Genomic DNA, 27,509 nt, shown 5'->3' on the forward strand with positions numbered 1-27,509 from the left:
ATTCTGCTGATTTGAATAAAACTTGGAACAGCCTTGAATACAGATTTGAATATGGTTTAAAAGGTTAAAAGCTCAAAGTGAAGATGGAATTGTATTTCAAGGGATCACGGAATCAGGGTTAATTATTCATTATTTGTCATAATGCAACACAGAATTACACACTGAAATGTAAGTTGTTGCCGTTTCATCCCACACGCGCATGGAATATATAACATTTCAATGGAACATTTCTGCATTGTCTTCTAGTTGTTGCTTTGTTGTCGTTTTACTTCTGCTTTCAGACGTACTTTCTTTGATCTTGCACAAAAGGTCCATGTTGCGGCTTCAGGCTGTGGCTCTTTAAACTGTGTGTTTGGTTGTGTTTTCTGTATTCGCAGCGTGTCCTCTAAATGCTTGACGTGTTGTCCACTTGATGAAGACGTTTTCTTAAATTGCTTGTGTTTTGTCTATTTGCATCTGTTTTCTTCAGTTGCAGTGTGTTGAGCTCTCAGGGCCACCATCCATTTAGGAATTGTTTCAGGTTAAAGTATATAGCAGGAACAAACACCATGAGGCTATTCACTCCTTTTCTTTCTTTACTCCTTAAAATGTATTTTCATGTAGGCTTTTTTCAACTGTTTTCTCTCTGAGTTCTCCCTCTGTCTGTGGTACTACATTTCATAGAAAACAACAATAATTAAAAATACTTTTCATAACGATCATTACTTTTGCAGATGTGAGACATTAACGCAGCCACACTCCTTCCTAAATGGCATATACCAAAGTTACGTCAGAATCGAGCCAGAAATGAGGTCGACCCTCCAAGCAAGGCTACGCTGTGTTCAAGGCTGGTCAAGGTAATTTGCTGGATAACACTGCCAGCGCCAGTGTTGATTAGTGACTTTCATGTGAGGGATTTCTGGTGCAGCTATTCATGGTTGTCATTCGAGGAGATGTTTTTTAGACTGTCGCCTCTCTCTCAAGCTTTGAATGTTTCATTAATTCACATTATGAGATCCTTGTGAGTATTGGTGTTCTTTATTCCTAAGAGCAGTGCTGGGAGCAGTTCAAATACAGGATTAAATAGATCAGATATATATTAAACTACGCTCAGCAGTCCCTTCTGGCCAATTTATTGTGTCTTCTATAGAAATGTCACAAGCTCATGTAGTGTGAGAAGCTTACCTCCATAATGAACTCTCCGTCACGCTGTTGAGGTTGAAGTCAATAAGTTTGGTCAGCATCAAAATCACCTGCAGAACAAGACCACAAGAACAAGTATTGCAGTCAATGGACAGGGCTATTGAAAATAAGTGCTTAGCAGGTTAAACATTATCAGTACAAAACTGACAGGAAGGATGACAAAACATAAAAAAAAAATCAATAATTGCTATCATTTTGGAAGTAGAGGTCGTCATGGGTCCCCATGTAACTGGGTCCTGATTGAGTATCAAATTTAGTGTAATTGGGTCCAAGTCAGGTTTCCATCCAAATGTAGCACAAATTCTTGAAGAATTTACAGAAAAAAATCAAGGTGCCTTTCTTCTTAGGGGTTGAGCACATGTGGGAAAACAGCTGGTTGCACCAATTTCAGTTTCATGACGCCACTGCAGAAGAAGAGTGCATGAGCAGTGTGTTGTGTGTTAAATCTCCTCATGGCTCCACATGGATCTGATCTTTTCATCAGCTGCTATTCTTCTGTTTCTACTGCACATTGTTGCATTTTGATTTTATCCATACATCAACCTTTCCACTTCAGTCAAGCATAAAAACGTTTGTCAAAATTCCAGCTTTTTATTCACAAATCGGAAATGCTCCTAAAAATAATTGGGTGGAAACTCCCATGTTGTGTGCATGAATCGACTGCTCGCTATCATTTGCGATCCCGTGGTATTTAATAACCATCACAGGAGAAAACTGTGCCTTTTGATGTGACACAGAGTGTGAACTGTGAGCTGCAGGAAAAATGACATGTGTTGCTTCTCTTTTCAACTGCGTCTGTCATCTGCTGCTGCTGTGTTGGTGTTGCTTTTCTATTTGCCCCCATTTGGGTTGACCACATTTTGGATTGCAGCTAATTATTCTCAGCTCTATGCTGAACAGGACGTTTTGCAGTGTGAAGGTGTGAAGGTGTGAAAAACGAACATAAAATATAATCTACATATTCTTTGTCTCTGTGTTTGAATGTCCCTTCAAAACATTAAATGCCTTTACCACTTTACCTCTCCCATCATGTACAACTGCACCTGATTTATTATCAGCTATATTATGGAAAATACTGTAAATGAGCTTGAACTGTCATTCCGCTGTGTCTTTAAGTTTGTCTTTAATTAGGCGCCTTGATTAAACTCAATTTTATGACTCAAATCATCGTGTAATATGAGACATTAGTGTTTGCTAACACCAGGGAACTGTACCCATGCCACCCACCATGCATACTGCACACTGCTTAACATGAGCCCTTCTAATTGTTTCAAACTCATTACTTAATCATATCAGATTGATTCTAAACACTCCACTGTAAATATTCCTTATTCCGTTAAAACCCTCAAGGTGCACGAGATGAGGGAAAGTGGGTCAGCCAAAGTCTTCAGGGAAAAGCAGAGGCAGAAACATCACATTTTGCTCCGAGCATAAAAGAAGTAAAGCAGCACGGAAACTCACAATCTATTTACTTTGTGACTGGAGGTGTATTTGAAATGGATAAAATTCCGAAGAAGGAGAAGAGGCAAGAAAATCTTCACAGGGAATGCTGCAGTTTCACTTTAATATCGTCTTTTTTTAACAGTTGTGCAGCGTTCTTACTTCTCCGGCTCATGAGTTATGTTTCGTGTTGATAACGCTGTGAAAAATCCTCAGGGATGCTGTGGTGATTTTGACAGTTATCTGACGACCCTTATATGATGTAGGTAACCCACTGCGCAATGGTCAGGTGGTATGGTGTGAACGAAGAGGAGATGCTGCCAATAGAGAAACATCTATTCACATTATGTGTTGCTCTTTATGTGCTGGTTCACCCTTATCTCCAACTTTGCTATCGGGGAAATGGCCGTATGCGCAAGGCAGGCAATGCACGCAGATATTTCCCAGCACAAGGGGTAAAGTAAACAACCTGAGCTTGTACAAATTAGATTGGCTGCCTTGAAGTCATGTGACACGGCCAATATCCGACTGTTTCCTCTTTGCCTGATCGCCTTTTGATACCTCGACTGCCTGATATTGAGGCGTGAGCTGAGTCACTGTATGACTTGTGTGACTTTGTGAAACAGTTCCACCAGCATGGGGTTCCTGTGAGTACAAGCAGAACAGATGCACCTTGGGTAGCGGAATTACATTGCGAGGTTGGGGCTCCTGTGATCAAGCTTATTAAGTATGCACTAACATCTGCAGCCCCCAAAACACTCAAAACGTGTGGTGCACTCAGCCGAGCTGTGGCTGGCAGGGTTTTGGAGTGTTGTTGGGGATACGTTGTGGAAAATAACCATCAGGACAACAGCGAATGGTAAAAAGGCATTGATTAAGAGCGATTCGGGAAGTAGCTGGGCGTTTTCAGCATGGGGGGGGGGGTAGCCTGGGGAATGAATAACCTTAAATGTCCAGACTAGACCTTTGCATGCTAATGACTGACCAAGTCCATTTAGCTGCCCAGCTGGGGGCTGAATTCACACTCGCACCACGCAGCTTCTCTCTTTCTCTGTATTCCCTCACTTTCTTTCTAACCCCCCCCCAATCCGTATTTCTCTCTGCCATCACAACACCACACTATTTTCATCTGTGAGTCTTCGTGTGTGTATGTGTGTGTGAGAGAGAGAGTGGAAGGTGAGGCTAATGGTACAATTATGTTTTTAGCATCTCTGAGTCTGTCTGCTCTGGGTTTGCGTGCCTGTTTGTGTGTGTGTGTGTGTGGGCCAGTGTATCCATCTGGATGTAGGTGAAGGTGAGAGGCAGTAATGCTTTTACAACTCTGAGTTCCCCCTTATGGCTTTTGTATATCTTTGGGTGTGTGTATTTGTGTGTGTGTTCATGCTGTGAGAAGTGGCGCTCTGGCTCCAGATTTTGGATAAAGTCCTCCAAAAGGCTGAGGTATAATCCAGGTGACTTGGCTTTATTAGTTGAAGGGCAGTGTGCGTACGGGCCCTTCTGTCTGCCACATATGGAGCCTATGCAGGCAGTCATCAGTGAGTGGCCCTGTCAGATGGGCTCCCACTGGAAACTGCATATGCTCCATCACTGACCATGCCAATTAGGCCTGTGGGCTTCTCCTACTGTAAATACTACGATGAGGCAAGCTTCCCCTCCTCTAGGGCCAGTAGAGACAGCCTCTGGACAGACGCACATTCACTTCTGACAGTTCCAAGGCGTGCAGAGAACCATGAAGGCATCGGATTGAGATGGGACGTACCTGGCAGCCATGTGTAGCAGTTTGCAGAGAGAGATGCAGTGATTAACAGATGCTTTAAAACACTGCAGTTACAAGTTCTCTGTGGTGAGAATGCAGTCTTGCCTTTGCAAAAGACTGTACTGTACCTGAGTTATAATGTCAGTGTGTGTTTGTATGAAGCTGAATTGACAGAAAGACAGAGGATGATACCTTAGATGTAATGTATGTGCCCCAAACAACAGCCAGAGTGTAATCCACTAATGAAACAGAGGCTGCCATAGTGTCAAAGACATCTGACTTGGAACAGTAGCTTCAGAATCACCAGTCAGCCTTGCCCGCTACAGTCCAGATAACAAGAGGGACAAACAGGAAGAGCATTGTTATGTTTGTGGCAAATTGTTCATAAAAAAGTTGAAGCTGCAATCGATAACTTTCAGGACATTGAGACTACAGCAAAGATGACAAGAGCAGCTACTGGTGCATGTACATATACTGCAGCTCAATGTGCTTTCAAAGGACAAAGTAAAACTCTGTTGTTGTGTTGTTCCATTTGCAGTGTCAGTTCATACGACGTCACCATTTCACCACAGATACCGGAGTGAAAAAGACGACCTTTGACCTGCAGCAACAACTTGCTCACAGCTTGCTCCACTAACTTTTGGAGTTTTTGCAACACTATTTGCATTGTCACCTCAAACTAAACTAAACTGGCTGATTTTTGCTTTGGTGGTCTGGAAGCTAATTCTCATAAGTGATATGAATGTTGTCAATAATATAATTTTGTCAGTTTGTTTCAGAGTAAATGAGCCTCTGTCATGGAGAATCTGTCATGGACTGTAGTTCTGTGTTGTGGGTAAAGAAATATCGTATTACCACTTTTAATGAATAACTTCTGTTGTGATACCACATTGTTCTAAACACATATTAAAACACAATTACCATCACAGTCTGACCAGTCACCATGATTATTATATCAGTAACATGGACAGCTGATCCCGGAGCTGTGTGGTAGAACTGATCTAATTAGTGCAGCTATGTAAGCAGTGGATATTTGCTGAGAGGAAAGTCTCTTCCAGCTCTGTCTGTCCTTCACGTTCTATTATAAAACTGGCCAGCTAGTTGCTGAAATGTAGGCACATGGCGATCACAAGCAGCAGATGTCAGTCAGTGCAGACAGGAAGTTAAAAGGTATAAGATGAGTGTAGGTCATAGCGTCAGGGTTGTGTTTACAGCTTGTTCTGCTGCTGCCAGGGTCAAAGCAAATGATTAGAGATGCTTTAAAGTCTGATACAGTCAGGACAAAATAAAAGTCCAGATGTTCTTGGACTATGTTCTCTCGATTAGTTTTGATTGCTTTAAAACAGCAACATTTGTTCATTATCTTAACTGTGTGGCGTTTTATAGCAAAGGGAGTGGCTAACATGCAAAAAACTGAGCATGCTGTAGACAACAGCTACAGCACAGCACTGCCAACCTACAGGTGCAACCTGGCAAACCGCATCAACATTTGTTGTATAGCAGACCCACACGCTGCCAACAAGATGGATAGAGTAGCAATACACTAATTCAAAAAAATGGAGAAAAGGGGATAACACAATTAAGAACTGCTCCAAAAGGTTACTGTGTTATCATTCCTGTTTCAGCTGCTGTTTCTGTGAATTCTAAACACAACTACATGTGTTCAGTTTTATGGAGTCTTTGTTTTCTGATCAGGACTCAAAGAAATGTTTGTTCAATTGAAAAAAAAAAATGCAATTATTAAAAACTCGTTTGCTGCTGTCCATTTTTTCTTCATTCATTTTCAGACCACAATCACACGATCAGAATCTGATTCATCCTCGTTCGAAAACCCACAATATTGATCGGTTGAGGAGCTTCTACTTTGAACGGGATTTGGAAGGAGACGGAGCGCAGTTCAAAAAAACTTGCATCTCGGGAGGCTGTTTAAGTAGGCTTCCAAATGTGTAATGAAAAAGTGCAGTGATATTAGTCATGCAAAGGGAAGCCTCAGCTGCGGGTGGGGATCAGTAACAACTGTGTCTGTGCAAAGCTTTAGGTGTTTAAAATATCTCCCCATTATTTCTCTTTAATCAAAAGTATGCCTTTGCTGCTAGCAAACACTGTTATCTCCTATACTGGTTGGTAATTGTCCTTGGATGGAGGAGAGAAAATATCATCATGGATCAAAATACCCAAACATGCATATACAAACAACAATTACCATTTCCTGGGGCACAACAAGGCAGAATAAACAAATATGAAATGCAAAGTATTAGCACACATTCTGAAGCTCCCAAAACAGCGAAATGTGCTGGGTTCATGTTCTGCGGGGCATTATGAACTATTTGTTTTCCCTCACATCTCATTTATGTAATCACGTGAGACCAGATTTCTCCAGGGGACAGATCTTTTTGCACTGTTTCATTACAGGGGGGGAAAAGAAGATGATCCAAGCCCGGGAGACGATGCATATTCAGAGGAACAAAAATAAAGTTTCTTGCCACACTGATGCATTTAATGAAACTGAAAACTGCGGTTTCTTTAATAAATTCTTTCAGTTAATGAAGATCCAGAGAGAGAAAACGCTGCAACACACACATATAATGATGTAAACAAGTTTTACCTGCCGACATTTCCAAATAGCTCGAACTGTCAGGCTCACGGGGGATCATTGAGCCGGGAACGCTCCTCTCTGTGGATTAGCCTGTCACATCTTCCTTTGGAAGATTCACCACTTGTGCCTATTGCTAATATAAAAGTGAAACGCACCTGGGAAACAAGGTTTTCAGGTGCTTGTCACATATCTAAAAATAACACGTCGTCATCAGCATCAAAATTGATCAAGACCTGTCAGAGGTGTGTGTCCCACTGATGTTATAGATGTCATAGCATACTGATGTTCAGCAGTCTGCGCTGCTTATTAGTCAGCAAATAATCAGTCTTCTGTGGCCTCATTTATTTCTTTCAGTCTTCATTAGAACACACACGCTGTAGAAAAGCATTATTTAAACATGCGCCCGCCCGCAATGTAGAATGTGTTAAGCCTTCAAATGATTATAATCTCATTTCTCCGTTTTTTTTTTTCCTTGAGAAAACAGAAAACATATACATTTTCTATTTTCGATTCCATTGGAGCACATTATTTTTGGATTTGTGATGTCTGAAGAGATGCTCACAGAATACTGAGGAAGTCTTGAGCTTTTGTGTCTACCTTCAGTTTCATGTGCCGCTTGTTTGATCCACACACACACACACACACACACACACACACACACCTGTCACCTTTGTTTTGTTTGTTTTTTGATGACGACGTGGTTTTTAGATTCCAAGCAAGTATATTCCTTTATCTTTACCTATTTGCTGCTCCTAATTGGCTGTTAACCCACTTTCCAACTTGTGGATTTTCCTCTACAGCATCTTGGAGGGATTCAGTGGATGAAAATTACAGCAATTAAGCCACTGATCTTTCAAGTGTGGAGCTGTGGCTGCATTTCCAGACATTAAAGGCTTAAGGAAGACATTAAGGGGATACTTAAAGGTAATAAGCATTAAGAATATCCAGAAATCGTTCATCATGTATAAAATACTTACATATCATTAACTTTTGTTTATGGCACAGTATGATTAAGCCTCAAAAATGTTATTGTGAATAATTTCCATGAGAAAAATAGTTTTGTCAACATGCATGGAAGTGTATGAACATGTCAATAAATAATTCCATGCGAAAGGTGTCTGTGTGTATTATGGGCTGTGCAATCTCTACGTCAGTCTGGTCCTTTCACAAGAAAGTTGTGACGCTGTGTGAAACATACATGAAACATGAAACAGAATGTGATCATTTGCTAATCCTATTATATACACAGCACAAAGACAATTTCATTTAATATTTAATCTTTGACCTCATCAAATTCATTGATTTTTCTAAATATGTGCTTATTCTGAATCTGACGCAGCAACACGTTTCACGTTTGTGGAGTCAGGGATGTACATACAGTCTTCTCTCACATGCACAAACACATGCTTTCACACTCACATATCAATATTTTCTTTTTTAGGGCCCTTGTGCACACACGTACAGTATTTACATATTTGCATATCACCCTATATATCATAAGTATCCTATCTAGCCTCATTCACACATTCCTACATATACGCTGTAATCTCACATACATCATCTGAATGTCTCTTAATATCAACATTTGTTGTACACTAAAGAAATAGGGAACAAGGATAATAGGACTGAGGCCTTTGTATGGATGTCCTCATTTTTCACTGACTGCTTATGAAATCAGACAAAAGAACCATGTCTGACAACAGTCGTGTCCTGTTGCCTCCATCTGTCTTGACAGCAAGGCAGACCTTGATACAGTATTTCAGAATGTGAATACTCAAGTTGCTTGATGTGGTACTTCTGTTTTGTCTCCTTCCAATTTACATGGTAACTGGACAAGAACCTGCACCAGCCTCTTAGCCAATTAGAACGTGGTAAGTGACCTATTTTCAGTTTCCACGATGCTCTCTCTCTCTCACACACACACAGTACATTCATTGTTTTCTTACACGCAAACAGAATATTGTATTTTAAACATGCATACTTATGTAATCGGCATACTGAATAGTCTTTATATTGTTAAATTATTGTATCTTAAAGTGAAATTACATGATTCTGAAAGGGTAAACATGAATGTGAGAGGCCCGAAATGACAGTATGTGAGGGTGAGAGCCTGGCCTTCCATATACTTAAGTGTGAAAAACTTGCACAGCTTTAGAGGAGTGGTGTGCTTGGATAGAATGTATGTTTAGGTAATAAATCACTGCTTAGCACTTTGTCATAAGGGGGAGATAACACTTGACACAATTATTGAAAAGAAATTCATGGACACTCGTCCTGCTGATAACAGACACATCATCACTCCAAATGTGTTATGTGCTCCTGCGCTGAATGAAAAACTAAACAGCACTTCAAAACTGGGTTCCTCACCTAACAGAGGTGACTCATGTTTGAGAGAAGTACCGTCTCTCTATTCAGATCATTTGAACAAAAGGAGTGAATACATGAATTTTAATCGCGTGTATCAATTTTGCTGTTACCCAAGGATGTTTTTCATATGCTGCCATAAATAAAAAACATGGATCCGAGTGCCATTTTTGTGAAGTTTGGGAGAACTGCTGAAGGCACTGCCTCGCCCCAGAGATAGATGTATTCGTCCCCAAGCGGTGTTATGAAGTAGAATGTGGAGTTTGAATAGAATGAATAGAGAGTACATTCTGAGGAGAGACTGCTGAGACCTGGAAATAAATGCAGAAAATCTGGGAAATCTCTGTCATGTCATCATTTTAGCTTACTTTGAAATCTGTTATCATATAGGTACAAAAGATGGACTATGGTGAAGTGAACCAGAAGAATCTTGCCAATGTAGATTAATTATTCAAATTGGCATTGTCGTGAGTACCATTGGTTGGCTAATTGGTTTAATAGGCCTACAAAGGAATTTACAATAACATCATCCCGAGCCAAAATGCTGTGGTAACAGAGGGGAAAAAAGAATTTGTCAACTTTCTCAAAGAGAATTAAGCCTCATTGATTTTGCTTAATTTCATCCAGTACGGTGGCTTTAGGGATGGGTAGCTGTTGCCCAAGGCAATGCTAGATTAAAAGAAGTCCCCTTAGGACCTGCCTGGAGAGCAAACCAATGGTGGTAACTAACAAGCTTTTATGTTTCCTCCCATCTCTCCCTTTGTTCCCATTATTCTGAATTAAAGATTCCCTATTCGCATCATTTGCATTTGATTAAAGGTGATTAGACACGGCGGCGATGGAAAAAGAAGCACTTCTTCAGAGCAGCTCACCTTTCCTCCGCTACAGCTTAATCAGCACAGACAACAACGCGGAACCGACATTGACTCCCATTTGCTTTTTGCCTACTCCTCCTTCTGTATCATCGAGGTGCTGTGCAAATTACTCTCTCAAATGTCTGCATTGTACGTGTAATTCACTCGAGTGGGACATCTCTGTTAAAGACTACTGACAGTGTGTAAAACGATGGAAAATTAGATAGCACGAAAGACGAACAGGCTTTTCGGGGAAAGTTGACACGTGTGTTAAGGCGAGGGTGTTGTACAGGAATGTTATGATCATACTGGTCGTGACCTTGTCTCAATGGCATGGTAATGAGATGATCAAGTGCCGTCCCCCGAGAGCCTAGAAGGTTTTTCCACATGTACGTAGACAGCTGCAGGCCCGCACTCTGGTTAAGAGAATTGAATTGGACGACATATGGTACACACAAAATAATCTATGGTTCACCTAATGTAGGTGCCGCAGATGTTGGTTTTAAAGCCACCAACAGATACACCTTTTAATCAGGAAGGTCAAACCTGACAGACTTTACTTTAGTTACTGTTGGCATTTGATCCATCTCCTCATGATACCAGTCCTGACCAAGTCTTCAACTCAGCCCACACAGGATGTCATTCAAGGCCAGGCTGTCGAGCCAGCCGTGGCCTTGGCTGCAGTGTGCATGTACAAGCTGAGACAGAAGGCATGCTGGCTCTCCTATTAGAGGAATAAATCCAAGGACAAATGAGCGAGCTTGGCAGGCCTGAAAGCGAAAGGAAAACAGGCAAATCAGAGGAATTGAGTCGTTTCTCTCTTTAAGTATCATCTGTAGGAACTTGGTGGTTTCTAACCTCAGAATCCATTTGCAGACAGTTCAGTCAGAACCACTGATCTCAATGGGAGTCATTAAATGCAAGTTAATGTATACGACATGAGCAAACATGATCAATGTAAATGGTGTAAATGACCACTGGCCATCAATGTGAACAAAAGTTCAATACGACTGTTGGCCTTCTAGTGCTGCTGTGTATGGGTGATATCAAATTGGTGTTCTTCTCCTAAGGTGGTCTTTAAAGTTATAATGCTCAAGATAATAATTATATCAAATCCTATTTTCATTTCAGCAAAGCAGTTCAATGTGCGGCATCTGCGTTCTGCAGTTGCCTTTCTACACTTAAATCTGAATCTTTCTTTAATAACAATACTATAAACAACCAACTGACAAGAACTGATACATGCACATACTGAACATAACTTGGAAAATGAAAGCCAGTGCATGCACACCTTCGTGTTGAGTGTGAGATCATCATAATTCACTTCATAAAACAAAGACGCTATGAAGAGGTGAAGAAGACATGACAAAGACGTGATGTGATGTAACAGAGACGTGACGAAGACATGATACAAACATGGCAATGATGCGACCGGCATGACACAACAAGGATCTTTCGTCATGACTGCTGAGTGGTACTGTACATGTTCTGGAACAGTTTTTACACCATATCAATTTTACACAATCTCAACCTATCTGAGTTTAAATTGGTTTGGGTTTAAATTGGTTTAGGATTGAGGAGAGGGAAAGCGTTCCTGGGCTGTAAGAGCCACATTCATGGGACACTCTTCGACATGGATTGTGTCAGTCTCCCACTTTTTCTGATTTTAATGTCTATGCTGCTTACCATGCTATCACCAGAAAGAAAGAGTGAGTCACGCTGATTCCAGGAATGAATCATGTCTGTATGTCTGTGTGTTCAGATACGACTGATACGTCAGATACGTCCATTTGGACTAAAATCACATCAAGTTTCAAAGGTTAAGCGTGTAATTGTACCCTCACTCTTATTGCTGACCTCCAGGTATGTGACATTAAAAACATTAAAGAGCTAATAAAGGCTTGGAAACAGAGACAAATTCTTATAAATAAATTAACTCAAAGGAAATGATATGTGATATGTGCTGTATGGGTGGAGGCCTGGTGGCTGAGGAGAGAGAGTGATTGATTGTTGACCTGCTTCTGCCAGCTGCTTTATAGTTTTTAATGGTATTCCTAACACCACCCAATTACTTACCGTGGTATGGAGCTTGCACTGACGAGTGGATACCATTGGAAATTTCGAACTGGACCTGTTCCAAGTTAATGCATAAATTAATAATTGGCTGGCGGGGAGGGGAATGTGGAGTCTGTTGCAGACTGTAGGGCGCAGGAGCAAACTCTAAATACAGCTCCACCACAGAGAGCAATAAACCGCAGAGTTATTGGGGAACCATAACTTTCGACTCCTCCTTATCTGCAAGTGTATTTATTGCTTACTGTGGCTTAGTGTAGTCACAAAACAAAGGCTCAGCTCACCTCTGCTCACGAGAAAAAGAGGAGCGATCCAGGAGGATTCTGTGTGGTCAGCTAAAGCCGGCAGAGGGAGGGAATCCTCAGAGAAGATGCATGCTAATTATGCAGAGAGGAATTACCTTTGGATGGAGGTGGGTTTTTTTTTTTTTAAATCAAGAATGACTTACTGACCAAGTGTATGATTAATAATAAAACTTGACCCAAATATTTAATTTTTACTAATAAAGTGGAAGGATTAATAGGTATAGTTTACACCTGCATGTTTTCCACAACAACCAAGTCTGTTGGAGACAGAGTGCTGTGAAGAGGACAATTTGCCTTTTTCTGACTAATACATCGGATCTGTGGCAGCAGAGCTGTCCGTTTCAGTACAGACTTGATGAAATGACAGTTATCCAGGCTGCGATCAAATCAAAAAGTGAATCTGTGAAAGGTCATTGCCGAATTTGTCAGATAGTTATGAGCAGATTGGTTTGTGGGCTTTGACAATCCTCGCTAAATCTGCACATTTCTGGAATGTAAATGACATTTTCAAATGTTCTCCGTGGCTGGGGTAAAATGAATGGCGGGGCTTTATTGTTCTTCAGCCTCGGCGTGCTCAGTGAAATGTAATTACTGTTGTGTATCCAGGAGATATTGTGATTAGCAAAGGATGTACGAGCGCCTAAAGGAGCAAGGGCCTGGCTCAACATTACAATTCTTTCCCTACTCTCACCAAATTTGCCTTATCAGCACTCACATAATTTGCCTGATGAATTTCACTGTCTTCTATAATTAAAAATTGGCTCTACGCTGGAGGAGTTAATTGTTACTCACACTAAACAGCAAACAAGGACTTTGCTGTAAGACAGCAGTCAAATTTTGTAGTTCATTTTCTGATGGCTTCATAGTATCAATAAGACTGTCTTAATTGCCTCAGAAATGGCACTAACAAAGCTAACAAAGCAAAGATACAGTCAGATTCAGAAAACAGTCTGGGTGTGAACATCTCTTACAAGTACTTCACCTCAAAGTCTACCATTCCTGGACAACTGATCAATCCTCACACATCAAGCTTGGTTCCAGGCCTCTGTATTACTCAGAGTTTTTTTTTTTTTTTCAGCAATGCAGATAGATCTGCTGTTGTTCACTGATGGCTGGAAAAAGGCCAGTGGAAATCAGAGCTTTGTTACTTTATCATCTGTGCAAGACCTTGAGAGATGTCCACAAGACTACAGGCTGATCTGTGATGGCTCATAGAAATAACATCTCTTCCATCAACATATCGATGGACGTAACAAGCGTTGACATGACTGATACAGCAGTGGCTCTAGCAGAAGAGAAACTAAAAAGATCACAATGCCAGGCTGTGTAATGATGTCAGAGTATCAGTTCAGTCTGAATATTATACGATCACCTGGCAAGGTCCGAGAGGAGCCAGACTTTTAAAATATAGTTTAAGTTATACTCTGCCTAAAGTTAGCGTTAAAGTTAGGATTCTCGTCGTTAAAAAAAAAGAAAATACCTCAGAGAAAATAACTGCGCCTGGGTAACACGGAGGATTGACTCACTCTAGCCTGTGTGCAGTAGACCTCAACATCATTTAAATACATATTTTCAGCAAGGTAATTACATCAAATTTATTCAATCTGATTGTCGAAAATAACGCTATCGTGTTATCAAACGTTTGCTCATATACACATTTCCACAAACAGACACAGAGGAATGTTAGCATTAATATGGAGTATTGTGTCTGGCCACCTGATGAGCGCAGGTCCAGTTTTCACTCTCCTTTCAGGTCTTTGTCAGCTTTAGCTGCTAAATGACCCACCATGTTCACCAGCTTGCTGCTAACTTTGTGTATCTACCATTTGGTGGTGGGCAGGTAGCATACATTGGATTTATTTATTTTCACTGAAACAGCTGCCTGCGCCAGCTGGAAACAAGGCTGATGAGAAAAACTAACCTGAACCAAAACAGGAAAGTTTTGGCTTTTAAACCAACTAATGAGCTGAGGGGAACTACAGAGATGATACAGTGACTATTCTTTGTGTTCATCACTACGAGTGACACTTTGAATGTTACATTTGATCCATTTTGAATAGAAACACATTCATCAGTGCAGTTACAACTGAACATTTAGGTCACATTTACTGGGACAGCCTGCCAAAAAACTACTTTGTAGTGCTCATACCATGATTTGAGATTGCCTTTCAGGGTTAAGGTTATGGCTCAAAAACGAGCCCTGTCTCCTTGAAATTATGCTTCTATAGAACCAATTAGCAACAACAAACATGTTTTGAAGGAAACAAAATGCCAACCAAATTATGTTTTTGATTAACATAATAAGGAAATGTTAATTACCGTACCTGGCAAGTCACAAAAAGGTTGATATTGAATGTATGTTCACTGACAAAGGATTACATTCGTTTCAAGCAGTACAGGCACTGCACATAGTGACTACAGCATTGTTCAGCTTTGTTGTGTTTGAACATTGACAGCATGTGGTTAACCTGACCACAGTCTGGATTCTGATTACCACCACCTCTTTGTGACTCCACTGTTATTAAATCAAATCCAGTGTTTCATTCACTCAAACAAATGTTGACTCTGAACATAATCCAGGCAGCGATTATGTTTGTTACCACAACATAATTACGAATGTAAATGAATTGTATATGAAGGTAATTTCTGGGAGACGGGGTTGCAAAAACTTCCCCAGCAGAAGTGATGGATGCGTTGATAGCAATAGTACTGCAATGATACTGCAACAACTGCGTGGGAGGATCAAGCTAATAATATTATTATTATTCAATTCAAGGCGAAAGACCACACAACTGCATTATGGCCACCTACTGTCAAAAGGTAAATCTCTGGTCCCCTGGCCATAGATGCTGCTCTTCTTCGGGGCAGGAGGTTATGATAAACAGTGAGGCTGCACAGCACCACAGCCAAATACATCCAGAGTTAATCAAGAGAATGAGCATTTAAAGCAACAAAGAGAGATGGAGCCTCTATGAGGCTAAAACAAATTCCTATGATGATTCCCCTCCAGATTAGAAGATAGATGAGTTCTACTGAGAGTTCCTGAGAGGCTGCTGCCTGAGACTGAAGCCACCTTTATTTATTTTTTCTTACTTTTGACTGTCATGTGTGATTTGCTTCGGATTTCTCGAGACCTTTCGGTGGGCTTCTGCAGCAAATGTTGAGTGACCTCCCAGAAACTATTAATTACTTACACATTGCAGCGAGTGACTACATTGTACAGATATCACCACAAGTGGTCTGAGGGAGAAACGGTGCCTTAGCCCAGATGGTTCAGGAGCAGTAAATTAGTCAACAGAAAGATTCTGTATATTCAGATTCTTGTAGAAAATCAATGGTCAGTGGGGTTAAATAACAATAAAAGGCTTAAGTAATAATGATATTCAATAGTTAAGTATGGGATGGGGTCAAATAATAATATTACAATAGACATGAGATTATGTAGGAATTATGAATACATTTGGTCAGTTTTTCTTACACTAATAGTTCCCAATGCAAGCTGTGTCCACCATGTTTTAAAGCAGCAGAAAGCAGAAAGTGTTCTGGGTTAATGTGGATCTCTCGACAGTACAAACAAATGGATGGGCAGCAGATGGTACAGTGGAAAAGCTGTTCTTAAAGTCACAGTCTGCCCATGATCAGATGGACTTTGCACATCAAGGGAGGAATGTCGTATACTTTGACAGCAGTTTTGTCATACATTATTCTCTTCTAACAAGAGTATTCTACTTTGATTTTTTTTTTTTGGAGACCCGTGTTTGTAGTAAGGGAGATTAAAGGTTCGGTGGGTGAGTAGACTGGACTCGCCTGGTCCGAAGGTTGAGCAGGAGCTCTGGGATTTGTGTGGGTGGTGAAACGTGAAGAGGAAGTCTGTATTTTTTTTCTTTTTCTTTGTGTTCACTGTCTGCCATGTCCATTCTCTGCTCTGCAATCTCGAGTCAATCTTCACAGTATGCTGCACTTTGTTCCCTCTCCATCCAATTTCATTTAAAGTAGCACCTCTCCCAGCTGTTTGAGCACGTTTCTTTCCACTGTCTCCACCATTCCATCCAATCATCCCCATCTCTTTAAGCTTGGATTCAATGGCAGGACAGGCCCATTTTTTACACTGATGCTTAGAATTAGGCAGACTTCTGTGGTGAGCTGCAGGCAAGAGCTAACTAGAGCAAGCAGAGCACAGCCCATCAACATAGCACAGTATGATTGCTTTAAGGACCTCTAGCACTAGTCTCTATGGTGGCTACATGTGATGGGGCCAAATGAGAGGCCTCAAGATATCCATGTGTCTTGTAAAAATTGCTCTTTCAACATTGGCTTGGGGTTATTTGGACATTGTTTTGCCTTTTATCTAAATCTGCACTTCCTTCAGTGTGCAATTCTTTACTCCTTTTTACTTAACTGAAATTCAAATTCCTTGAATCACTGTTTTATAGAAAAATTATTCAAATCAAAGTGTGTCACGTAAAATGCGTTACTTGTACAGACAAACCCACAAAAAATGGTCACTCACCTCTGCAACTCACTTAGCACCGCAGAGAGTTTTAGCTTCTTTTAGCTAATTGTTTTGTTTTCTTGGTCACAAATTTCACATTTATCAACATCGACAGCAGGAGGCAGCTGTTTTCAGTGAAAACGCTCTGATAAACTCAAAAGAAAGTGGAGTTTTTAGCAGCTAAAATGCAAAATATTGCACTCAGGAGTCAGGGGAGACCAAAATAGAGCTAAAAGGAGAGTGAATGCTGGACTTGCATCTGGTTCCAGCAACAGGTAATAGTTATTTAGTTTAGCTAGTTAGTCACATGATGTGGTGAAATGTTTTCACCATGTTCTTCATGGTGGGGACGGTATTTTCAGACCATCCTTGAACAACAACATGACTGAGTCATTGTTTAAGAGAGAGTCTTGAAATCCAAAATGGTTGAGGGTGAAGTACTGGGGATGTAGAGCAGAGGCGAAGAAAAGGAGATGCAAGATGGATCTGCTTTCAATCACGGTGGGAAATGTGAGGTCGCTGCATGCGAGCAAGAGGGACGAGCTAGCCGTGATGAGGAGTCAGAGTGCAGTGCAGTGTTTTGTGCTTCATGGAGAAATGGCTCCACAACAACACAACATGGCGTGTCAGTGGGCTTATTACTTACTTACTTGTGCAGGAGTGGCGTGAAATGCTTGTGTGTTCAGACACACACATCATAAAAGCGTTCATTTACCATTTAAGTCCCCACAACTCATTTTTACTTTAATTACTAGTCAGTGTATCTTACAGTTTCTTCCTCTTGCAACACAAGATACATTTGTTCATTACAACCATCCTGGACACTTAAAACAGTTTAATTCCCCTGTTCATCTGTTCTTTTTAAAACTATTTCATAATCATGAGTAAAGTTGGTCCTGCCTTTGACCACACAGTCATAGCCAATCATAGTTTAGGATGGTGGGGTGGCATTGTAATGGCCGCCCCCTCGACACACCCCTGCTGTAGACAACTTTCAGACTGTACGGGCACACAGGAATTGCAGGGAAATAATCAGAGCAAATAAGACACTGGACCTGCTGTATGCTAACACAAACGAAGCATTACCCTCCCTCCCAACCTGAGCCACCTTCTGCCCCATGACAAGCCTCTAGTCCAACAGCAGCCTGTGACTGCAAGGACTGTGAGGAGCCCACTAAGGCTCTGCAGGGTCTGTGTGGATAATGTTGTTTCAATAGAGACTGTATGCTGGTTTCTAAACGACAACTCTGAGTCACCAGAGTCATCGAGGTCCTCTAGAATGAGGAGAAGAGGGCCTTCAGAGACGGGATAGGAAGGCAGTGGAAGAGATTCAAAAAACTTGTGAGGACGAAGCAGGGCAAGGACAGCTACAGGCGGAAAGTGTAACAAAAACTCCAGTATAACAATGTGAAGGATGCGTGGAGAGGCTTGAGAGGGTCCCTGTGCTGTGGAAGGCATCCTACCTTTTTCTGGTCCCTAGAAGCCACGTCCTAGAGCCACTGTAGTTTTGTTCACTGCTGATATTTTTATGATCCCTATGGTGCCAATATGCTCGAGTAGAAGAGGAAATATGCAACAGTTTCCAAACACGTTTGCCATAACTTTACAATATGATGTCATTGTTGTGTTTACAGCTCCCAAGCGGCGACCATACATACAAACACACTGTATCTCTGACCAGAGCACAATGAATCGTGTGTGTCCTTGAGGCCTGACAAAAATGCTGGATGCTCATGAACCTTTGCAAAGGTGATTTTTAAGGATTTAAAAAAACACATTGTTAAGATCAGTGTTTGCAAGCTTGCAGTCTTTGTCTGGCTTACCTTTGCTGCTACGAAATAAGTGTAATAATGTAAAACCTTCAGCAGAAATGTGCATTATAAACCGTTAATATTTCAGTATTTTCTGAAGGTTAGTGGACAGATCAGCTGATTGGCAATCAGGAATATGATCAGTAGGATTATTGGACAATCTTTGCTCTTAGAATGCAGCCCTTTTTTTATTTATTCATTTTTATATTTCTTATTTGTGGGTTAATGAAGCAAGTTGACAGAATATACTGAATGTAAATGGTTGTATTTCATGCTGTAAAAATTACAATAAAAATATTGTGGAAACAATTGTGCAAACAAACCAGGGACCCACTGGTTGAAACACCAGTTCCTTGCGTGACTAAAGGCCAACATCTTCACATGGGGCCTATAACTTGTGAAATAATGTCAGTGAATGATATGAGAAGAGACAGTACGGTTGAGTTAAGATTTTACCAATATAACAGGAGTTAGGTGGAGGTAAGATTCACTTATTGACTGGTACAATTCTATGGCACGACTAAACAAGACGGTTATGTTGTATTATTTTCACATTTTCACAGATGTAACACGGCTGTCTTATCTCTGCCTATACCAAATTGAGATCATGTGAGGTCTGTTTCATTAAATCAAAGAAACAAAGTTCAGTTATTGGTGATTTACTTCTAACATAATTTCAAAGCATGCAATGAAAAACAATATACGACATAATAAAATATTACATTACCATGATTAGATGTGATATGTCACAGATAGTTAAACAAATTAATGTAACTGACGCATTCAGCATCAAGATAAATATTCTCATTTAACCGCTGGCTTTAAATGTGTTTGTAACCATGAGATTGTTTATAATAACCTTTTATAAATTAGAAACAGGATCGAAAACATCTGCCGCCCAGCCACAAACAATCTGTGAAAGGAAGATAATGAACCAAATTAGTCCAATTAGGTTAATTATTTAGACTAATTATCCAAATCAAATGATGTCATTGAAAAGCTTTCTCGAGACTGCAGAAAATGAGTAATTCTACATCTTAAGCTGTTGGATTCTCTTGCAACTTTCTCCAAACACAATCTAATCATTCCAGTGATAAAGGCAGAATTAATGAGGAGATTTTCACGCTGTCTGGCTGACAAACACTCTTTTTAATTTGGGATCATTTCCAACCAAAACAACATGTAAGGAGCATTTAGCAAGTGACTTCAAGAGAAAAGACCAATGTTCAACTGGGGGTTGACTGTTGGAGTCTTATTCCATTGTGTCTCCATTACTGCTAAGCTGCTGTCAATATCCATGAAAATGGAAGGTTAATATTAGAAAGTGATGGAATGAAACAGGAAACCTGAGCTTATTCATCACAACCAAAGCAACACTGATGATGGCAACTGCACTGAATAACAATTTTAACCTTGCAGGTGTTCTAAATGATTTACTGATGAGGAAGCAATGATACTCGTGTGAAAAATGATGACAACATACTGAGAGAGATGAAAGAAATATTCAGCGGTCAGCACATCTGCAGCTTTAAAACCTTCATGTGGTTTTTCAGGCCGCTGTTTGCTGTACTGGAAGGCTAGCTGATGACATATTTAAAACACCATGAAAACACTTCTGCACATTATACCTTCATGCAACACAGTGTCACTCTTTCGCCATTAGTCCTCGTCATTCTTCCTCCCTAAAGTTATAATGTGTATGAATTCACGCATGGCAGCATGAGTTCTTTGACTTCTCCAGCGCTTTCAACACCGTCGGACCGGTACTGCTGAGGGGGAAGCTGGAGGGCGTGGGAGTGGACAGACATCTGGCTGCCTGGACCATCGACTACCTCACTGAGTGCAACCACCTGTGCTTGAACACCAGTAAGACAAAGGAGATGGGGGTTGACTTCAGAAGGAGGACACTGCCACACTCATCAGTGAACATCCAGGGGGAGGACATTGAGACGGTGGACAGTTTCAAGTACCTGGGTTTTCACCTAAATAATAAACTGAACTGGTTCTGCACAAGAGGGGCCAGAGTCGCCTCCACCTCCGGAGGAGACTGAGGTCCTTCAGAGTGTGCCGACCCCTGCTTGGGACTTTTTATGACACAATGGTAGCCTCTGCTATTCTCTAGACTTGGGCATTGTACGGCCCGCGGGCCACATACGGCCCTTTGGTTGACTCTGACCGGCCCGTGCAAGGTTAATTGGAAATTACAAAATAAGCGTATTTTCTCATTTTACCTCGTCCATGGACTAAAGCTGCACTGCTTTAATTTTGAAGTTGTTTTTTATTACCTACATAATGACGCGATAGTATAGCAACACATGTGCGTGATTGTATCATTGTCACAAGATGACTTTAGCCCTCAAAAATGTCCGCTCATGCTAAAAAAAAGAAAGTTAGATGCCGAATGCAAGGTTTTCAACAAAAAAATTGGACAGCTAAGTATTTGTTTACTGCAGGGAGCAGATCGCCATCTTTAAGGACTACAATTTGCATTGTACGAGACAAAACGCGTGCAGAAATACAAAAACTTGACCGATGCGGATAGGGTGCAAACATTGGAAACTTTGTTAGCTAAGCTGCAAAAGCAGCAAGGCTTTCTTACCAAGCTTCACACATCCAGGGATGCAGCAACCAAGACCAGCTTTGTGATATCCCACAAATCTCACAAAGCTATTCTCGGAGGAGGAGTTTGTCGAAGAGTGCTTGGTGGACTAATATGCACTGAAAAAAATAGGAGCATTTGAGCAGGTCCCGCTGTCCAGGTGAACCGTGACGAGGAGAGTTGAGGACATTGCGGGGAATCTGGAGCTTCAGCTGCAACGTGCAGTGGCAAGTTTTGACTTTTTCTCCTTGGCTTTGGAGAGCTGTGATGTCTGCAACAAAACCCAGCTACTCTCAGTCACCTGCTCCTCTTTGCTGTAGCTGTGTTTGGCTGTAGCGGCCTTTAGTTAGTTAGCTCTGTTAGCTGTGCAGCTAGTGGCCCTAATACCAGACTGGAGTCTGTCCCGGCCGAGAGCTCGGAGCACTTGAGAATTGTTGGCGTCTGAACTGCGGGGCAACGGAACCAGACTCAGCAGCCTCCCAGTGAAAACGGCCTGATCAGGACCAAGCACAGCCTCCGAGACAAAAGGAGGCCAGGTTAACAACAGAGAAAATGGTGCTGTGGTGATTTACAGTGGCTCCGAGCAGGACTCTGACTCCAGGGACAACGTGAACCCAGAGAGCAGCGAGACGAAGGTCGCTCTTCACTAGCCTGGAAAAGCAGCTATTGACTGTTTCACACTACAAAAGCTAAGAGCGCTTGTGAAACGTAGCAAACTCTCCCAGCTGAAGCTATTACGAGACCGTAATAGCCGTAAGGCCACAGTTAGCTGGTTAGCATGCTAACTTCAGTCCATATCTCTACAACACAACATAAACGTCTTTGACATGCCGTCAGAACTGTTGCTCCTTCACGTTAGTTCACTTTTTGAACGTTTTAAACAACCATTTGGGTCATATCTTACACATTGTATCTTTAACCCTCTGTGTTTTTCATTTCTGTGCTAAATCCACTGACTGTGCTTGGTGGAGTGGCAGACGCTCTCCACCCAGAATGCCAAAGTCTGGCGGTCTGATAGTGGAGTTGTTTCACTGCATAGATCTCATTACTTAAAATCCTCAGCTCTGAAACAGAAGGTCAGGGATCAGCAAATCCTCACTTCTGGCCAGGCTTATGATTCCATTCTGATGCAATTTTCCGACTCCAATTCCCTGATTATCACACTCCTGCCCGCCAATTTGATATCTCATCCGTCTAAGTTCAGACACATTCACTCTGCTTCAATTTCCACCGGGCTCTGGCACTAACGAAGCATTCCACGGGCTCCTTCTCCAAAACGATTTATAGCTTGCTTTTCGCTCTTCACTGTTGGCATGCGCGTGCTGACACACTCTCAACAAAGACTGTACATCTGAGAAGCTGACCCTTTAAGCATTTCTTTTTTTCTTTGTTTCATGAGAAATACTGTTACTAACAACATATCGGGCTAAAATATTTGGAAATCAAAGGTTCTTTCTGCATATTACTGAATCCTCTGTTCCTGACTGCTATGTGTGTAATTGTTCACCACTTTAATTCTATTTCCATCCTTCAAAAAATAACACATTTGATAGATGTGATAAAATAAAATGTCATTAACACTTGAGCCTGAGGGTGTAATTGAATTTTTTGTTTGTTGTGTTGTTTCAAGAGTTATGAAATTGAAACAAATACATTTTTGTCATTTTTGAGAAACTATGAATGGAATTTTGAATTAAAAGTGTTGTGTGAGAACATAACTTCTATGCGTTAACCCTTTAATGGTCTGCAGCCACCACTATCATTAGCATGCTAACCAGCTGATGCTGATCAGGTATAATGTTTACCATTTACCATACCATTACCATATGTTTACCATATGTTTTACTGCGTTATGTACCTCTTTATGCTTTTATGTATTTTATGTATTTTCTTTATTAGAGCCCGAGCACTAAACTGCGAAGGCCCTATTGTTGTTGCTCTTTCTATCATTATTTTTATTTTTCAACTTTTGGGGGTAGACAACAATAAGTCATGGCACACACGTCAGAACTGGTGAATATCACAATCTGATCTGGGTCGCAGGAACGGGCAAGGAAAATCTGCTCAATAGTGTCCCCTAGAAGATTTGAAAAAAATAAAAGATTAACCATGTCCAGACTTTTAAAAAGTCTATTGGAGTCATACCTTAAACCCAACAGGAAGTCAGCCATTTAGAAATTATTCTTTTTTTACTTTCTACTCATTTTTTACTTGCACATCAGAAGTGGTGAACCCTTTGATTTGATGCCGGTCTTTGGGCTGGAAGTGGCTGATTGGCTTGATAGCGCTCCCTAGAAACGAAGCAGCCCCAGCTGTACATTTCTCCTAGATGTACGAAATTTGTTAGGCACATGAATCATCCCAAGAAAGTCTCTTGGAGCCATGAGCTACAACCAACAGGAAATCTGCCATTTTGAATTTTCTGTTAAAAAATGTGGGTTGATAGAAGTATACCCCCACTTATGGGGGTATACTTATATCAACTCCCCCTACAGAAATCTTCAGATCAACTTCAAACTTCATCAAATTTGGCCAGTGCACTCTTGAGACTTTCCCGATGAAAAGTTGTGCTCATCTCTGTAAACTGTTGAACGAATGCATGAAAGGTATGTATGTATGTAGGTCTATGTATGAAAGGTGCTGTATAATTCCATTTCATTATTGCTAATATTACTATTATAGTATAGTAGTAGTGGTAGTAGTAGTTTTGCAGATATTTGGCTATAACCAAAGTACTGGACAAACAAAAATTTTCACCTGATTATTGCACTAAACAAAAAGTTGCAGTTACATCACCAAAGTTATTACTTTAATTTATCCTTCGGGAAACATGAATGCTGTAACAAGCTTCAAGACTTTTCACTCCGAACCAAAAAAGCTTGACCTACTGGTGGTGCTAGAGAAAAAGTACCGTAAACAACAGGATTCATCCTCTGGGTAGTGTCAGTGTCGGAAGTTTCATGGCAATCCATCCAATAGTTGTTGAGATATTTGAGTGTTTACTTAAGTGGTGGACAAACTGACAAACATTGCCTAGACTACAGTATGCTGCTTACATTGGCCAAAAATATGATTACCTATGAAAACTATTAAAAGTTTCCAGCTGCACAAGCAATATAGCTGTCAATTTTATCCAAAGGAAGTGAATTATACTCAGCAAACGATAAACAAGCACACATGGTAACCCCACCAAAATCTAATGCATATCCTGGAAGCATTTCCAACAATTCCATAATGTTATTTCAAAAATAACATCAGATGATGCATAATTAGGTGTCTCAGAGGTGAAAAGTGTCCCAGCAGCTAGACAAACAGGTGGCAAATCTGATTCCAACAGTGTCACGGTGGAGGGAATCTCATCTTTGAGCCATTCCTGGAGGCACTGCGGATGAGATTTATGGTGGACAAAATCAGCAGCGTTTCCAAGCGAATCCATCGATCCAGCACCAATAAGAAGCTCTGCCATCTTGTAAGTATATGTACCAGGACAGAATGTAATTTTGGCAGTAGCGTATAACATTGGTAAGTTAACATTCAGAGCTGTTCAAAAACTGGATTTGGACACCTTGTGCTGTTCCTGCTTCCACTCCCTCTCAGCCAGAAGAAGTAGCAGAGAGTTGAAGTGGTAATGAAAAGCAGCAAAAGTTAGCTTACGAGATACTTTGAAACATACATTTAGGGTTTACATGTCTCAAACATATATGAGTTTAAACTTTAAGACTTGCAGCAGGCACAAATGCAACTTTAATATTGCCTATTATTCCACAGCCTGATTCCCTTTGATGCAGCCTTTGGCGGGGGACCTTTAAAGGAAGCTGCTTAGTGGGAGCCATAAAGATCTCGGGGTGAATAATGTCCCGACTTTTCTTATCAAGGTCTGACACCCCAGCTGACAAAGTATTACCATAACAAGCTGCAGTGCATTTTCAGGACTTGACGAGCAGAATTGTTGGTGTCAGCAAAACAAAATGTGGCTATAACAACATGCACGCCCCTGAACTTAAGCCTTAAAGGGAAGAAAGAAAAGAGAGGAGTGCGATACAACAGCAGCAGCCTTTGAAATTACATTCATTATGTATTTGATGCTAATATGTATTGCTAACTCCTCAACAATAAGGCCATGGAAAACATGCTCCAGGATCCAAATTTAGAGCAAAAACGCATTTTCTAACCACACTGGGTGTTTCCATTACTGTATCAGGCAAACAATCTCTAATTGCCTTCACGAGGTAGCATTTGGGGAAAATGTAGGGCATTAACAGACGCACCTCCCCACCATTTTAGGGGCATCCAAAAATGAAAAAGGAAGCCTTTTCCCCTGTGTGTGTGCCCAGCGAGACATGACTAGGAGTCGTGCCAGGCACTTGCAAATGCGGTCTGAGCCCCTCAATAGCGATCCTGTAAGCTGCTATCAGCACAAATAGAACAGAAAGCCAGTGCTTTACATTTTCATTGATTGAGGATTAACTTTCCTTGTGATTAAAAAAAATTGCTCTTTCAAAGAGGGATGCCTCTGTGTGCCATTAGGTCGTATCTTGCCTTTTGCTCTGTCCACCACCCGCAGCCCCCATTACTGTCAGCAAATCTATGATATCCCAGAGCAGTGTTTCACGCCAGGGCTCGCCTTCTCCTGACAGTCCCGAGTGGACACATGCTGCCAACGCAGTAGCTGATGCTTGTATCTTGTATTTTAAAGGCTGTTACACATTAGCAGCCTACACCTATTTATACACAGAGATCATTTATCTAGAATAAGTATGTCTGTTCTTTACAATTAACAGGACTATGCTATTTAGTTTCCAAAGTGCACAAACAGCTCACACCAGGCAGCTGTGTGTTTGCTTTTATATAAGTGGAATGCATCCTCCCCCAGAGGGAGTGCATATCCAGAGAAAGGATGAAGCATTTAATATATATGTAATCTATGCAGCCCATTTTATTGCAAGCTGGGGATGTTATGTAGGAAAGCTTGGACCAGAAATTGCAGGTGTAAGCAGAACATGGACAAAATGAAAATGGCCATGCTGGTCTTTAGCTCCATGCTAATCACCCAGGATCGTCCTGCATAGTTTTTTTTTTTTTTCCACTAAGTTCACGAACTAAATGGAAAATAAAATCAAAGTAATGCAGCAAATGTATTTTAAATTCATGATATGCAAGAATCTTTTCATCTATTGAATTTGGAGATCTTGTTGTTTGTCTTAATAAAGGTCATGCAGTTGAAACGTTTTAAAATCGTTCTCTTTCTGCCTCTTTGACACATGGGAAGAATCAGCAAACAATCCCTGAAACAACTGAGACAATCTTAAAAGTCGGGCAGCATTATGTTGCAGAAGTTTTGGGCCCTTTCTCTTATATTCAGATTTATTACCTGCATATTATTTCTCATGAATTAAACATTGCAGTGCATTTGAAAGCAATTTCATGAATTTAGGGATTATGGCTTAGTTAAAATTCTCCAACTGATCCCATAAAACAGCCACTTTAGAGGCTTTGTATAGGCAAAGGAGAGACTACAGACGCGGCCTTTCTGTCACTTTGTAATTTCCAGGTAAATGTATAATAAAGATTAATGGCTTGCATAAAAGAAAAGCATGGGAGCTAAACTGCAGTTTTAGAATAGCAGCATATCATAATTACAGAAGTGTCTCAACAGTCTGGAGTGAATCACAGCGACTACAGCGACCTGAGACTACAGTGCAGCACTGCTCAGTTTTGCCTCATCATCACTCCCCAACAATGAAAAACAGGGATCAGAGAGGTGATTATTGATGAATAAGTTCACTTGTGCTTTGTGTAATCCTTCACAGCGTTCAGTCCCATAAACGCTCGAATTACAGCAATTACCAAATAGCAAGGGACCTGTGAGCAGAAAATAGTAAATAAAAAAGAAATGGTAAATAGTTAACCTAAAAGTACTGAGCATTATACAGCCGAGCATAATCCCTCCCCTATGTCGTCAATTTAAGGAGAAACATCTCATTAGGGGCCAGCAATGCAGCCACTGATCGCGATACAACAGCTGGCAAGGGCACTA

General features: G+C 40.9%; 1 protein-coding gene across 1 annotated transcript in view; it reads right to left on the reverse strand.

Moving 5' to 3' along the window:
- The window catches only part of LOC121625943 (VPS10 domain-containing receptor SorCS1), a 154,084-nt gene that overhangs the window by 81,444 nt on the left and 45,131 nt on the right, over positions 1-27,509 (reverse strand). Inside the window, exon 2 of the mRNA XM_041964276.1 lies at positions 1,165-1,232. Coding sequence (XP_041820210.1) covers positions 1,165-1,232 — 68 coding nt within the window. The remainder of the gene's footprint in view (positions 1-1,164; positions 1,233-27,509) is intronic.

The sequence above is a fragment of the Chelmon rostratus genome, chromosome 3 (genome assembly GCF_017976325.1).
Source record: "Chelmon rostratus isolate fCheRos1 chromosome 3, fCheRos1.pri, whole genome shotgun sequence".
In the NCBI taxonomy this organism is placed as follows: domain Eukaryota; kingdom Metazoa; phylum Chordata; class Actinopteri; order Chaetodontiformes; family Chaetodontidae; genus Chelmon; species Chelmon rostratus.